This window comes from Armigeres subalbatus, chromosome 2, assembly GCF_024139115.2.
Source record: "Armigeres subalbatus isolate Guangzhou_Male chromosome 2, GZ_Asu_2, whole genome shotgun sequence".
NCBI lineage: Eukaryota > Metazoa > Arthropoda > Insecta > Diptera > Culicidae > Armigeres > Armigeres subalbatus.
Genome location: NC_085140.1, coordinates 313,445,995 through 313,462,952, shown reverse-complemented (window position 1 = coordinate 313,462,952; position 16,958 = coordinate 313,445,995). Strand labels below are relative to the sequence as shown.

The 16,958-nt window shown below is 42.8% G+C and overlaps 2 protein-coding genes across 2 annotated transcripts in view; one reads left to right on the top strand and one right to left on the bottom strand.

Moving 5' to 3' along the window:
* LOC134212608 (protein Atossa) overlaps positions 1-16,958 on the bottom strand; it is a 256,321-nt gene that overhangs the window by 174,597 nt on the left and 64,766 nt on the right. The gene's annotated exons all lie outside the window — the stretch shown is intronic.
* Positions 11,750-12,753, top strand: LOC134216749 (uncharacterized). Its single transcript, XM_062695566.1, has one exon. The coding sequence runs from the start codon at positions 11,807-11,809 to the stop codon at positions 12,674-12,676; it is 870 nt and encodes a 289-aa protein (XP_062551550.1). The 5' UTR covers positions 11,750-11,806; the 3' UTR covers positions 12,677-12,753.

Below are 16,958 nucleotides of genomic sequence, written 5' to 3'. Positions count from 1 at the left end.
AAGTATCGGAACGTCCCTAATCGTAACACTGCTTCACAGACGGGCCATGTCGCGCTCGGTTCCGCCTACAAGCATGTGCTTAGGCTCTGTCTCATTTGGAGAATTAAACTTAAAAGTGACAGTTCGAAAATTAGCAAATAACCCAGTCATAAGAATGGCTGGTGCTACCCAGCAATTCCAATAAGACATCGATGCAAAATGATTCGATATCTGTCAAAAGTAATCTTGTTCTGCGAGCAGGGTTATTTGATAATTATTGAAATGTCACTTTTAAGTTTAATTTCAGTTTAATTATCCAATTGAGACAGACCCTTAGTATTCGACGCGTTCACCACCAATCCAACTTTTGTTGCTTCACGTTTCAGGCGGGTGTAGTGTACAGTTTTTATACGCGGTAACAATACAACACGAAAATACGTGATTCATTCAGAACGTCGGCTCCAGGGGCACGTTCACCTCAATTCGGGAGATTTGTGCCATCGCCTTCACAGCCTTTCTCATCACGCACCTGACGGAAAAGGAAGTGAACAAAAAGGAAAGGAATATGGATGGGAGAAAAATGGGAAGTTTGGGAAAGGTACCCTTGAAGAGGGCATACAACGTATACAACACGTACAAAAGCTCATAGCTCCTTACCACAACGGGTTATGAACATCAGAATACTTTGAAGGTTCAGGTTTCTGTAGTCAATTTCACTTAGTAAGTGTTTACCAAATATTTGGAAACGCAGTTGCGCATAAACTGGGCAGTTACATATCAGATGATAAGAAGTTCCATTATCGGATTCACAACCATCACAGACAAAGGATTCAACACGTTGAATATTTGCCATGTGATAGTTGAGTCCGCAGTGACCTGTCAAGGCCTTGACTAAGACACTGCAATTCTGTTTAGACAGATTAGCTAAATAGTTAGCTACTACCGGAGATGGCTCTCGGATATACAATTTTGTTTGTCGACATGAATCCAAACTACTCCAATACCGTTTGTGCTGAGTGGAAGCCCAAGAGCTAATCAAACGCTTCACCCAACACTTAGATATTGGAATAGCTTGCTCAGGACCAAAAAAGTCTTGTGATGCTCCAGTGCGAGCTAACTCATCAGCCAATTCGTTTCCAGCTATGGAAGAATGGCCAGGTACCCATATAAGGTGCAATGTATTAACTGAATTCAGTTCCTCTATTTGAGTTCGACATGCGATTACTAACTTCGACCTTGAGTTGGCCGAAGCGAGGGCTTTGATAGCTGCTTGACTATCTGAACAGAAGTATATTACTTTGCCCATTATGTGTTTCTGCAGTGCGGATTGCACTCCATAATGGCAAATATTTCCGCTTGAAAGACAGTGCAGTGTCTACCCAGTGAGTGGGACTGTTCCAATCTTAGCTCACGCGAGTAGACACCTGCACCCGCTCTACCTTCGAAGAGGGAGCCGTCAGTATAACAAACAATGCTGTCCGACATACTTCTCTCCAAATAGCCAGATGTCCACTCATCCCGCGAGGGAATTGTGTTGAAAATGTCCTATAAGGAAACTACTAGCGAGTGTGAGATCACTTGGAGCAAGGACTGTTCTGTCCCAATCAACCATGAGTTGTAACAACGAAGTGTGTGTAGAACTGCGGTTTACAGGATTCTCTTCCATGAAACCGAGAACCCATAATCGGTAAGTACAAGAAAGTGCTTCTTGTTTGAGATGTATGTGTAGTGGGACAACGTCGAGAAGAACCTCGAGAGCAGCCGTGGGAGTCGAAGAGAACGCACCAGTCATTGCCATTAGGCACATCCTTTGAAGATGGCCTAATTTAGACTGAATTGTCCTCACTTCACCCTTTTGCCACCACACAAGACATCCATAAGCCAAAATTGGTCGTACAACTGTTGTGTAAATCCATTTGATATATTTAGGTTTAAGACCCCAAGTTTTACCAAAAGTTCGTCGGCATTGACCGAAAGCCATACACGCCTTTTGACTCTGAACTCAATGTTAGGAGTCCAGGAGAGCTTGGAATCAAGAATTAGTCCCACATACTTTACCTGATCCGTTACATTGATTTCAGAGTCAAAAAGATGTAATGGGCGAATACCATTACGGTTACGTTTTTCCGTGAAAAGTACAATAGATGTTTTATTCGGATTAACCGAAAGGCCATATTGGCGACACCAACTTTCGACTGCCTGAAGAGCATTTTGCATCAGGTCGAATAAAGTAGTAATACACAAACCGGCTATTAATATTAGATAGTCGTCGGCAAATCCATAGGTAGGAAAACCGCCATTATTGAGTAATCTCAATAGCGTATCTGCAACGAGGTTCCACAAAAGTGGAGATAATACTCCCCTTGAGGGCAGCCACAGACACTTAATTTCCTAATCGCTGCTTGACGTAATGTCGAGTAGAGATGTCGGTTAAGCATCTGGTGAATCCATTTGGTAATTATATTAGGTAGCCCATGACAACGTGCGGCTTCCAATATTGCATCGAAAGACACGTTGTCAAAAGCACCCTCAATATCTAAGAACGCACCCAAGCATGATTGCTTTTGAGCAAATGCTTTTTCGATGTCGTAGACAACCTTGTGTAGAAGAGTCACGGTGGACTTTCCAGATTGGTAAGCATGTTGATTAACATGAAGAGGCATGTTTGCCAAACAGTCATCACGAATGTGATGATCGATAATGCGTTCTAAGCATTTCAGAAGAAATGAGGTCAGACTGATGGGTCTAAAACTCTTTGCTTCTTCATACGAAGCACGTCCTCCTTTTGGGATAAACTTTACAGTGACATCCCGCCAGGATATGGGAATATACCCAGTAGCAAAACTGCATACTAAAAGTTTTTTCAAAACATGTTTGATATGCTCAAAACCCTTCTGAAGAAGAACGGGATAGATCCCATCTTCCCCTGGAGATTTGTAAGGAGCAAAACTATTAAGAGCCCATTGAATCGATTCAGTAGTTATCAGGAACATCCGAAGATGCAGTATCTACACATCCAGGGAAGTGTGTATCAAATAAGTGCTCTAACGCTTCTTCGTCAGAAGAAGTGTAGTCGCCATTTGGCTTGCGAATTTCGCCAACTTGGAAATCCTTGGATCTCGCAAGAATTTTGTTCAATCGAGTGGCTTCACTCAAATTGGAAACATTTGCACAAAGGTTTTTCCAGCCGAATCGTTCAGCAGATCGTAGAGCCTTCTTGTAAGCTTTGCGAGCCAACTTGAAAGAATCCGTCCCTGCTGAATGGCGTCTGTTCCAACTCCTTCGACACTGCTTCCTGAGCTTAGCCAAATCGGAATTCCACCACGGGGTTCCTCTTGAGGTTTTCACAGAACGCAAGGGGCAAGCTTCTTCAAAAGCTTCCACGATATGCAACGTTGTAGTATCAACGGCATCATCCAAGTCGGTAGGAGTTTCAATGGATGGTAGATATCCATGAAATTTTGTCGAGAGCAACTCTGTATAGAGATCCCAGTTGGTTGAACGGGGATTTCTAAAACGCAAGGTCTGCGAAGAAACATTCAACTGATCAAAATAGATGTAGCGATGGTCAGATATGGATTCCACATCTGACACATGCCAATTCGTCAACTCGTGACTGATTCTATTGGAGCAGAGAGTTATGTCTAATACTTCTGCTCTATTAGATACCATAAAGGTTGGGCGATTGCCTATGTTAAGTAAACCAAGTTCGGTACTACTTAAGTATTCCATCAAGCTGGAGCCTCTCAGATTGATATCCGAGCTACCCCAGATGATGTGATGAGCATTAGCATCACTACCGACAATTAGCGGAAGGCCTTTTGACGTGCAATAACTGACCACTTGTTTGAAAGCATCCGTAGGGGATGGTTCATCATGTGGTAAATAAACCGAACAATAGACGTATTTCCTGACGGGGGATCCGCCGGTTGCATCAATTGTGACAACACATACATCTCTGGTTGTTAGTTCAGAGATAAGTGTAGCAACGATAGCGTTGTTAACAAGTACACATGCACGCGGCATTGATCGAGAGTTTGCCATTTCATTACTGAAAGCAGCAAAAATCGGGTTCACTAGGTTACCTAGGTAAAAGCTACCCTTGCGAAAATAGGGTTCCTGCACCAAAGCCACTTGGGATTTGCCATTTTGCATAAGTCTACAAAGATTAATCGTTGCTGTTCTTTTGTGCTGAAGATTGATTTGAGCTATCCTAACTGTAGCCATTGCGAATTACGATAAAACACTCCACAACTTCAACATTTATGTGAACAGCAACGATGAAACCAAGTCGGTATCGTATCAAGAACGTCAAAGACGAAACACAGAGTACACTGTGAAAAACGCATAAAGCGAATCCATATAGGTGACAATTAGATAAAAAACTAAATAAAAACATACTCATAATCCCACCCTTATTTAACCTCAAGTTGAGATTGAATAAGAGTAGCCGATTATTCGGAGAAGCAATAAGTCAACTACGCCATAGCTCCGGTTGGCGCAATAAGGGCTCAATACCTTGAAGGTGCCCTGGTGCTTCACAGGCTCCGTTAGCGGTTAGGTTCATTTTAGACCCCCCTAACCATTCATTCATAGGCACGGTAAGCATAAAGCCGCATCACACCAAGAATTAGGGGTCACCTGTATGGTGGACTTTTACCACTGGAACAGGCAATCCGTAGCGTTATTCTTAGCCAGACAACCGGCTGCCGACACCACACGGCTATCTAGGCTGTTCGTGAAGAGAAGTTGACATTGACTTTACGTCAACTCTCAATGTGGCCGAACAGCCGGGTAACGTCCCTAATCGTAACACTGCTTCACAGACGGGCCATGTCGCGCTCGGTTCCGCCTACAAGCATGTGCTTAGGCTCTGTCTCATTTGTCTCATTTCACTATAAAACTATGGCATATCATATGTCATGCGGAAAGCCAGGCATAGCCACCGGGATACGATTTCCAGCCAATTTAATATGATACATTGTAGGTCTAACATTTGAAAAGGCGATACTGTTGATTCAATGTTATTTGTTTAGCTCCCTTAGCTTTGTGTGACTGTGTGTAGAATTGCTTCTAGAACACAAAGTTGAGAGTCAACTATAGGCTAATTTGCCTTTTCCAGTTGGTAAAAAGCACAGGAAAATAAAAAGATTGAATTAAAGAGTACATTGTAGCAAAGACGATGATGCTGTCTGTTTTTGGAGAAATGAATAAAGAGGCTCAAAAAACACTTTCAAATTTTTTGATGGGCCGCCCTTTTATTCGGTTCTATTTGATGCCCTGATGCTCTGGACAAAATTTCAGCCAAATCGGTCAACGTTTGGGCGGTGCTAAACTCGTTGGAAGTTTATATGAAAAAATGTATGCAGAAACATCCAAAAACAGTGATTTGCAGTTGGACGGCACAATTTACGATCAAGAACCATGATACTCATTCAGTTTTTGTAGAATTAAATACAGAATGTAATGCTTAAAACCGCGAGAGGATTAGAGTTTATTACGCAAAGATATTATCATTTTACTGGAGTGTTGTAGGGGTGAATTTATTTCTTTTCAAAGGTAAAAGAAACGAAATTTGCTCAAACCCCACTTCACAGAAATGCTAATAACTAAGCCGGGCAAACTCTAATCTTCTCGCGGTTTTCTGCATAACATTCTGTATTAAATTCTTCAAGATCTGAATGAGTATCATAGTTCTTCATCGCAAGTTGTGCCGTCTAACTGCAAATAACTGTTTTTGGATGTTTCTGCATACATTTTTCCATATAAACTTCCAACGAGTTTAGCACCGCCCAAACGTTGACCGATTTGGCTGAAATTTTGTCCAGAGCATCAGGGCTTCAAATAGAACCGAATAAGAGGGCGGCCCATCAAAAAAATTGAAAAAAGTTTTTCCCATACTAATTTGAGCCACCCTAATAAAGAGTGAGATGATGCACCGGATCCTTATTGAGTAGTTAATTACAAGATGCTTTTGACTTCTAGGCTCTTCTGGTGATGCAAAAATTAAAAAAAATGTTATGCGTGCACCTAAATTTGCGATAGTATTGTTTATGCGAAATCAAAGACAAATTTCTGCAACCCACATAGTGTTCAACGAATCGACAAGAGTATCATCTCTACACCCAACCAGAGACTGCAACATTTTATTATAATCATGCATTAATTCTGCGTACAGTGTGCCATAATTTGCAACATATGCACACACAGCTTGTATTAAGTCAACGACAGACCCTTGTATTAGGTACTCGGTCACGAAAAAATAAGAACTGGTTATGTGTTGTGTGTATACTGAATCTATTTTTACACTCCATCTAGGAGTGGAATGCTGTATACTTCGACTACGTTAGATACTTTACACAAAAAAATGACGAAAGACGGGTATTGAACCTGGACCCTCCGCACTTAGTGCATCTCGACTGACGCTGGACTATATACCAGATGAGGAAAATTGCGACCAAAGGCTAAAGCTCTGTCCAGTTAGAATCCGGAATCATTTATTGTATTGCCACACCACTGCAAGAATTATTTTCCAGCGGTATGAATACCTAGGCGCCCACTTTCTGTGGTATAAATTTCATTGTGTTTCATGCAGCGAGTCAAAAATTATTCCAGATGGAAGCCGAGAGCAGAGAAAAAAATTCTGCACACCTCCGTTGATAATCTTGCTCATCGACGGTGGAACCTACGTCAAAATGTGTTTAGGACAGCTTCCTGACCAAAAATTCTGCATGGCGACGGCACGAGTAGTTGTTCCTGCGAGATTAAGTTTGCTTTTATGGACAAATTTGCCAAACAAAAACTGATGATTTGGCAAGAGATATGCAGCTGCAGAGCAAAGACCAAAGTGTTCGTGACGAATAAGACGATGGACTCTAAGCTGTACAAAGAAGAATGTCTCAAAAAACGCGTACTAAGTTTCATGAAAGCCCCTGAAGGACCCGTGTAGATCTGGCCAGATTTGGCAAGTTGCCACTACAGCCGGGAAGTCATCCAGTTGTACCGCGATAATAACGTAGATTTCAACAATAAAAACATAATCCACCCAACTGCCCGCAGTTTTGGCCCATCGAGACATTTTGGGCAATAATGAAGCGGAAGCTTGAGAAAAGTGGATAAACAGCTCGGGACGCGACTCAGATGACCAAAATATGGAACAAATGTGCCAAGGAAGTTGTCTCCGGAGGTGTGCAGCGTTTGATGAGAGGAATAAAGAAGAAAGTGCGAATTGTCACAAGAAAACTAGAAATGATTTACATTTATATTTTTTCCTTAAAGTACAGTAATTTACCCTTGTTTTGATGTATTAACCTTATTTGTATGTCAATCCGTTACCTAGATACAGATGTTTTATTATTCCGGATTCTAAATGGACATAGCTTTATCATAATCCATGTTTCATGCTATATGGATGTCAGAATCTCAAATTCAAATGGAAGGGGGTGATACAAGTGATATTGGCACCATACAAACTTGTGTCCTTTTCCGTCATTAAGTTAAATGGAATCGGGAAGATACATATACTTGTTCTAGCACGTTTAGATGTATTGATCGAATCCAAATAAACCGACTTAATGCAATGAGCTGGATCAACAAGTATGACATTCTCTGATCGGTTTGCATGCGAAGTTTGATACAAAATGCACAATATAACGAATGCCTCAAAGAATTATTTTGGGTGTAGTCAAGTACCAGACCGCCAATATCAAGTGTTTCTTTGTGATCGCGGTCCACATAACAGCAGAAAAGTTCGTGGCGGTGGGATTCTCGTAGCCGTTCATCGGGAAATGAAAACACACGTAATCGAAGATGTTGGGTGGAAAACTATGGACCAGGTATAGTTAGAGATAGTTCTTGCGGACAGCAAGCTGGCATCGTTGTCACGGTGATTTCAACATGCCTGGAATTAGCTGGCGAACTTCTAGCAACGGATTCTTCTACTTCGATGTTGGTCATTCTACACACTCAGTTTAGCTCGGCATATTTTGATTCTTTTGCCGAGATCCGCACAGCCGAGCGCTCGGTTAGTGACTTTCTGCTGATATCTCAGCTGAAAAATTAGTTTGTTTACTGCGGCACTCAAAGGAGCCACCGTAAACATACGTTCATTCAGCCGACATTCCAGCAAACGAACTTAAACCGAGATTTGCACAGCCGAGATCGGTGGAAAAATTTAAGTGTGTACGTTTAGTGCGTGCACGACGACAACTACGCCATACTTCAACAAATCAATTATGTTGCGGATGAAAATAACATGAGCCTAGATTTATATTGCCGATTTCACCAATTTGAAGAGTTATGTGTAGATTGTGATTTGCCCGCTTCATTTTCTCACACCCACTCTCATTTCGAGTTAATCGATTTTTGTTACTGAAATTTACCCAATTATAACCCATTACTCGTTAGTCATATGTAAGCGTGTACACTAAATCACGACGTTTCGCGGTGGCCCGTTTATTTATTGTGTATCCGGAATAAATTTATACCGCTTTTTATACCGAAGTTGGATTTTTCTCCAGATACAGGCAACTTTCCCAACTTCGGAAGTAGTGCGCTGGATTCGCCTAAAGATGCGCTAAACAACGCATCAAATAGTTTGACAAATAAAACTTCGGAAGAAAGTTCGGTTCGGAAGTCCCGACTTCCGAATTCTAACTTGGTGCTACGCCGACAATACTTCTAATGTTTTGTTTTCGTATGATTCTGCGTGAACATTCCGTTAGGTCCGAACACAAAATAATGTTTGTAACGTTTTACTTTTCATTCGTGTTTTCTTCAGCATTTCATGCTTAGAATGCAATGGTATGAATTATCTAACGATACATTTTAAGAATCATATGAAAAACTATGTTCTAAAACCCTGGTAAACCAAAACGTAAAACAGGCAGAATTGATGATGGGACCTATCGGAATGTTCGGCGCGAAATTACCAAACAAACGGGCTCCCATTAATTGTCAAAGTAGATAAACACGAGAAAAACAGCTGTTTTGATCTGTCTCATAAAATACCTTATTCCCGCCATGATTTGACGTCTATTTGTTTTCAGATTGAGCACTCACACACAAATATTATACACGGAAAATCAAACTTTTTTGAGTGTATTGAGTGTGAGAAAAAGATGACTGTGAGAAAAAAAATCTCGCAGAACTCTTATAAAGTGCAAAAAGCGCAATACATGTTTAGTCTCGTGATACAACTCCATCGATTTCATTATCTACAGCGCCATTGGTGAAGTGGGTTCTCCAGTATCCATCATTACACCGTGGCCAGGGAATTATATTTTTTAATTTCTAGAATACTCATGTGGTTCAAATTCAAAATTTAAAGAAGTTATGTTGAGTTTTTTACCTTTGTTACTTCATTTTCGTTGATTTTCAAATAAAAACCCAGAATAATCCACCTAACGGTGATGGTGTATTTTAAAACGAGAAAACGTGAGTTACAAGAAAAGCATATAAGATAGGTCAAAATTGCACTTTAGGGAGATAGATTCAGTTATTTCCATCAATTCACATTTATTTGCGTTCATTTGAATGCATTGCAGCAGTTTTTGAAAAAAAAAATCGATTTTGAATTTTGTTTTCCTAAAGAGACCCTTGGGGGAAAATGGGAAAAAAGTAATGCTTTTTGAATAGCTCCGGAACGCAATGGCCGATTGGCCCTATTTTCAATAGCGAAAAATAAGGTAGGATTCCCCGTCGAATGCAACCTATTGCAAGTAAGGTGAGGCTAAGTACAAAACATACACACATACATACATACATACACACATACATACATCACCTCAATTCGTCGAGTTGAGTCGATTGGTACATAACACTATGGGTCTCCGAGCCTTCTATAAAAGTTCGGTTTCTGAGTGATCCTATAGCCTTTACGTATACTTAGTATACGCGAAAGGCAAAACTCTGTTTGACAAAGCGTTAAGATCAGCATCGTACGACTTCAATTACATCGCTAACCCTAATATTATTGCAAGACTGCATTATCAGGCTCTTAAATAGTATGTCTATGTGAAATTTAGGTAAGAGAACTCAACTTAAGTTAACTTTAGGTACTAAATTAATTAATATACCCCAACTAAGTGCTTCAAAAGTATAGGCGCCGATGAGTGCCTGTAATGATTTTATGCCCATTACACAGCTTAAAGCAATAGTTTTTGATTTATCACTATTTTGTTCTGCAAAAAGTTGTGATAAGCTGTTTTTAAACGTTTTAATTTTAAACGCGTTTATTATTTTTTGGTGTGTTTCTAACCGAAATCTTACAAATGCGCATGTTTTGTTCGCAAGAACTTTAAAATGCCTTTTTTGATTAGTAGAGTTGAAACGTTTGATATAATAATCAGGGTTCGTACTTTTCGTTTCGATGAGGCGAAACAAGTGATTTTCCGGTCGGAGAATTTGTGTCGGAAAAGTGAAAAACATCTCTCTTCCACCTCTCTTTTCTCTAGAGCGAACCTAGAAGATAAGCGAAAATCGTGCCTTCTTGATGAATTTCTTTTTCCGTTTCATCTTTTACGCCTCACTCATTTTTCGCGAATTTTTTTTCGGTAAGCAATTACAAAAAAATTATGACCGCAACGGGATTCAAACCTAAAACATCAACAAAAATGGCGATGGGATGCGGTCACTGTAGCCTTACCACATCGACCGCATGTAGGAATTAGGTTGTTTGTTCCATAAAGGCTACTCTTTTTGCAATTTTTGATGGCACGGAAAGGAAGAAAGGAGTGAGAAAACGAGCAAATCAACTTTTCGCGGCACTGGTAGTGAGGGAGAAATCACACCTTTTTTCTTTTCCCGCAAACCGACTTCTCGGCGAAAATCAGCGTGAGGGAGCAATCTCTGCTCGTGAGAATGAGAATGAATTACGATCCCTGATAATTATATAATATTTAAAACATATGTAATTAAATGTATGTTTCTTTCATGTGCCTTTTCTTCTCCTAAAAGAAGCGGGTCTGTTGTTTTCAATTTATTTTATAACGTTCTATGTTCTGCCGGGCCCCTTTCTTCATTGCGAGGGCCCACGCTGTGTCCTTCTCCTCCAGAATCTGTCTGCACTCTTCGTTGAACCAATAGTTCTGTCCAAGTCACACATACTAGACCCCCTGCGTCGTTAATGGCTACTTTAATTGTACTCCAGCAGTCCTCAAGAGGATCTCCATCGAGCTCACCTTTTTTCGGCAACGCTGCCTGGAGATGTTGCTCGTACCGAGGCGGCCATACCGTTGGAGGCGGCGAAAACAATTAGTCGTAAGCCGGTGGCCGCTGAACTTTCCAATCCAATAGTCGCTCTAAACTCCTAAACTAGATTATGCTAAAGTTGAGGAACCGGACTTTGATCCTCAACCTGCACATTCTTTCAGTGATAGGTGCGACCACGCGCATGTGCACATCGCTCATCACTATTACCACTAGGTGGATAAATCAGGGTTTTTCATGTTCCAGTTTGGTGAATTTTCTCAGTTCTTGGCATAATATCGTGTGAACAATATCAAATTAATTAATTAAGAATTAGGTACAGATAACGAAGCATAATTTAAAAAATACACAATGCATCGTTTACTACCATGACTTAATCAGTGAACCACAATAAACAAGCATAATGCGGGGATTCCCTCCGCGCATCATTTCAATCAGCTAACAGGAACATACTTCTTTTCACTGCAATGATTGTTCCTAGATTTAATTCTTGAACAAAGAGTTCAATGCATTTCTATTTTGCTCGTCTATGATGCGAATCGGTCGACAACGCTTTCAGTCAACGACTTGATGTTCTTTAGAATCCAATCAGTTGTTTTCAAGCTGCTCGTCAAGAAAGATGTTCCTAAAATACACATCATTGACTTTAGTACTAGTAATACATTTTACGACCGGGTTTTCCCTCAGCCGTCGCGTCAAACGTCAACAGTTCAGATCAGTGCCATCGTGTACTGTTTCGCACGATGAAGTAGAGGACCTGATCCGTATCACCACGGATTTGAGCAATGCCATTGAAAGTGTTCATCTGGATATTCGTTCCGGGTTCGATGAGGAAGCGGCAAATCGCGATCGGTGCTCTAAGCAACTAGGGCAATTCAGGGAAACTGTGTTGAATATCATCCGCAGCTACAAAAGCATAGATCGCAGTAAAATGAGTCAGGTACAGTATGACCGCGCGAAAGCTCGTTATCAGGGTGACATCCAGCGTCTGCTGAGAAAGGTTGACAACTTGAATCGTGATGTGGAGGAAAAATATAGAGGCGAGGTCGAAAGACTGCGTACTAATATGCTAAGCTTCAAGTCCCAGGTGGATGATTATATTACGGAGTTAGAACAAGAACGTGCTAAAATTCGATCATGTTCTGTACGATTGGTAATAGCAAACGTGCGAGCTCGGCGATATAAGGATGCTGCCACAGAATTTATAGCCCTGGCTGATCGACCATTCGATCCAATTGTGACGGATGTTTATGAAGATGAACCACAGAATGCTGAGTTGGTGATGGATTTCCTGGAAAGCATCGACCTATATCAGGAACCCATTGTTGGATATGAAGTTCTATATCAACTAATGAAGCGTAATAATCAACTTGGTGGGAGCAGCGGTCGCCGATTTTTGCTACATTTGATGTCGATGATCCAAGCTGACGACGAAAACACCCGTAGAGCTCAGAAGTTGATGAGCACATTTAAGTCGGAAGTGCATTAAACACATGCTGCATATATGAACGAATTAAAATCTTATACTCAAATTTAAATAAAAAATAAATTTTTACTTCTTTATTATTTCGTTTAAGACTTGCAATTGATTTGCCGATAACCTTTTGAAGGGCTGTATCAGTGTACCACTGTACCAGTGTATCACCAGCCATTCATGCCCAAATCTTGAGTAATATGTCCTTACACCAAGATATATCCCATTTATTTATTTATCATCAGACTAAGGCCGGAGTGGCCTGTGCTGCACATAAAAGACTTCTCCATTCAGCTCGGTTCATGGCTGCACTTCGCCAACCACGCAGTCTGCGGAGGGTCCGCAAGTCGTCCTCCACCTGATCGATCCACCTTGCCCGCTGTGCACCTCGTCTTCTTGTTCCCGTCGGATCGTTGTCGAGAACCATTTTCACCGGATTACTGTCTGACATTCTGGCTACGTGCCCGGCCCACCGCAGTCTTCCGATTTTCGCGGTGTGAACGATGGATGGTTCTCCCAACAGCTGATGCAACTCGTGGTTCATTCGCCTCCTCCACGTACCGTCCGCCATCTGCAACCCACCATAGATGGTACGCAACACTTTCCTTTCGAAAACTCCCAGTGCGCGTTGGTCCTCCACGAGCATCGTCCAGGTCTCGTGTCCGTAGAGAACTACCGGTCTTATAAGCGTTTTGTAGATAGTCAGTTTGATACGGCGGCGAACTCTATTCGATCGGAGCGTCTTGCGGAGTCCAAAGTACGTACGATTTCCAGCCACTATGCGCCTCTGAATTTCTCTGCTGGTATCGTTATCGGCGGTCACCAGTGAGCCCAAGTACACGAATTCTTCAACCACCTCGATTTCGTCACCACCGATAGAAACTCGTGGTGGGTGGCTCACATTGACCTCTCTTGAGCCTCTTCCTATCATGTACTTCGTCTTCGACGTGTTGATGACTAGTCCAATCCGTTTAGCTTCGCTTTTCAGTCTGATGTAGGCTTCCTCCATCCTCTCAAAGTTACGTGCCATGATATCAATGTCGTCGGCGAAACCAAATAACTGGACGGACTTCGTGGAAATCGTACCACTCGTGTCAATCCCTGCCCTTCGTATTACTCCCTCCAAAGCGATGTTGAATAGCAGACACGGAAGACCATCACCTTGCCGTAACCCTCTACGGGTTTCGAAGGGACTCGAGAATGCCCCTGAAACTCGAACAACGCACGTCACCCGATCCATCGTCGCCTTGATCAACCGTATCAGTTTATCCGGAAATCCGTTTTCGTGCATTAGCTGCCATAGCTGGTCCCGATCGATTGTATCATATGCGGCTTTGAAGTCGATAAATAGATGATGTGTGGGCACGTTGTATTCGCGGCATTTCTGCAATACCTGACGTATGGCAAACACCTGGTCTGTGGTAGAGCGTTCACCCATAAATCCCGCCTGGTACTGCCCCACGAACTCTCTTGCAATTGGTGTTAGTCGACGGCATAAAATTTGGGAGAGTACCTTGTAGGCGGCGTTCAGCAATGTGATTGCGCGGTAGTTGCTACAATCCAGCTTATCGCCCTTTTTGTAGATGGGACACACGACACCTTCCATCCACTCCTGCGGCAGAACCTCATCCTCCCAAACCTTGGTAATCACCCAATGCAGCGCTCTAGCCAGTGCTTCACCACCGTGTTTAAACAGCTCTCCTGGTAGTTGGTCAACTCCAGGGGCTTTGTTGTTTTTTAGCCGGCCGATCTCCTCCTGGATTTCCTGGAGATTCGGAGCCGGAAGTCGCATGTCCTGCGCGCGTTCTTCTAGGTTCATTACCATACCGCCACCGTTGTCTGCCATATCGCCATTCAGGTGCTCTTCGTAGTGCTGCCGCCACCTTTGGATCACCTCACGCTCGTTCGTAAGAAGGTTCCCGTTTATGTCCTTACACATATCGGGCTGTGGCACGTGGCCCTTACGTGAACGGTTCAACTTCTCATAGAACTTTCGTGCGTTATTAGCGCGGTACAGTCCCTCCGTCTCTTCACGGTCTCGATCTTCCTGCTGGCGCTTTTTCCTCCGGAAAATCGAGTTTTGTCTGTTCCGCGCCAGTTTGTATCGTGCCTCGTTCTCCCTCGTGCGGTGTTGCAGCAATCTCGCCCATGCTGCATTCTTCTCCTCAACTAAATGCTCACATTCGCCGTCATACCAGTCGTTTCTCTGATCCGGAGCCACCGTGCCTAGTGCATCGGTTGCGGTGCTTCCAATGGCGGATCGAATACCTCTACAGCCATCTTCAAGAGATGCTGTGCCTAGCTGCTCTTCCGTTGGGAGTGCCTCTTCCAGCTGCTGCGCGTAGTCTTGGGATAGTCTACCATCTTGTAGCCGCCCAATGTTTAGCCGCGGCGGACGCCTCCGACGCGTGTTGATCACCGTCGAGAGTTTTGAGCGCAGACATACTGCAACGAGGTAGTGGTCGGATTCAATATTCGCACTGCGGTAAGTGCGTACGTTCGTGATGTCGGAGAAGAATTTACCGTCGATTAGAACGTGGTTGATTTGGTTTTCCGTTACTTGATCAGGTGATTTCCATGTGACCTTGTGGATATTCTTGCGGGGGAAGAAAGTGCTTCGGACTACCATTCCGCGGGAGGCTGCAAAGTTTATGCATCGTTGGCCGTTGTCGTTCGATACGGTATGCAGACTATCCGGTCTGATGACCGGTCTATACATTTCCTCCTTTCCTACCTGAGCGTTCATGTCACCGATGTTGACGTACCGCAGTGGGCATCCATCGTATGTCTGCTCCAGCTGCGCATAGAACGCGCCTTTTTGTCGTCGGATCTCCCTTCGTGTGGGCAGTGCACGTTGATAATGCTATAGTTGAAGAAACGGCCTTTAATCCTCAGCTTGCACATCCTTGCGTTGATTGGCTGCCACCCAATCACGCGTTGGCGCATCTTTCCCAGCACTATGAAGCCGGTTCCCAGCTCGTTGGTGGTGCCACAGCTTTGGTAGAAGGTAGCTGCCCGATGCCCGCTTTTCCGTCAACTCGCAGATGGCCTGGGTAGGGATCGTCAAGCCCTTGGACATAGTCCCTGCTGCCCCCGAGGCGAGATTAGGGGATTGCTGGCGAGGTTAGGGGATCTAAATGTCAATGAAGGAAAAATATATACGATTTGACAGTTAGGTATCACACATGTTCGGACAGGAGAACAAAGGGAACCGAAGCGACAATCTTTATCTGGTAACTATTATAAATTCAGTAGAAAACCGAATTATAGCCGCTATTGAAATTGGATTTTTCTCACAATCCATACGTTAAACCTAATTTCGGAAGTGGTGCGCTGTATAGCACATCACCAAATGAAAACAGCGCACCACTTCCGAAGTTAGGTTTAACGTATGAATTGTGAGAAAAAACCAACTTCGTTAGCGGCTATAATTCGGGTTTGCACTGAATTGATAATAAAATATCTTTTATCAATACAGTTCCTGCTGGAGTCAGAAGTGACAAGTTGTTTGGGCGAGACTAATTATCATCTGCAGGCCAAGCAAATCGAGGTTGATTATAGTCCCAACAAACGAGTACTGTATCATCTTTTGAAAGCAATATTGCAAAGTTTGAGAACTGTGGCCAATATCCTAAGTAATGTAGATATTGCAAATCAGCAACCGGCAACCGTGGATATTGGCAGAAATACACACCTGCTCCAAGCGCCATAGCGCCAAACAACACGGTAGGGTTAACAATCTCAACAAGCAAAATCAAGAAGACGATTCAACTAACAGCAGTAAACAATAGCAACAGTCACCCATTAAATTTGGAGCATATCCAACCGATGAACCTGATAAAATAAGAATCTCTCACCAGTTCCCGTTAGAAGCCTCTAAAATCAAATTTATGGAACGCTTTATTGGGTCACGTGATAACTTCACTTTCCCCCATATTTCCAGGCAGACAAAGTCAAACAAATTCATGAATGAAATGGTGATAACCTCATTTTCCCCGAAGTGGACATCGATAGAATATCCCACAAGCATACCTAGACAACCCTAGTGCAGAAGGCTTGAGCTTACCGGAGCCAGAGGATAACTCCTGGTACTTGTCACTGTCAGCAAGGCCAGTTGGGAGATGGATATTAGCTAACGCAATTCCAACAAGAATAAGAAATTTTGTGGTCAATATCACTACCCAGCTGGAATACGAGAAATAATGGCAGGGAAGGGAAGAAGTTTTTTTTCTTTCTCAGTTTTTCTTGTCTCTGTCTTATTGTTCCGTGTAGCATGAAGCTCTGGCCACCCGCAAGA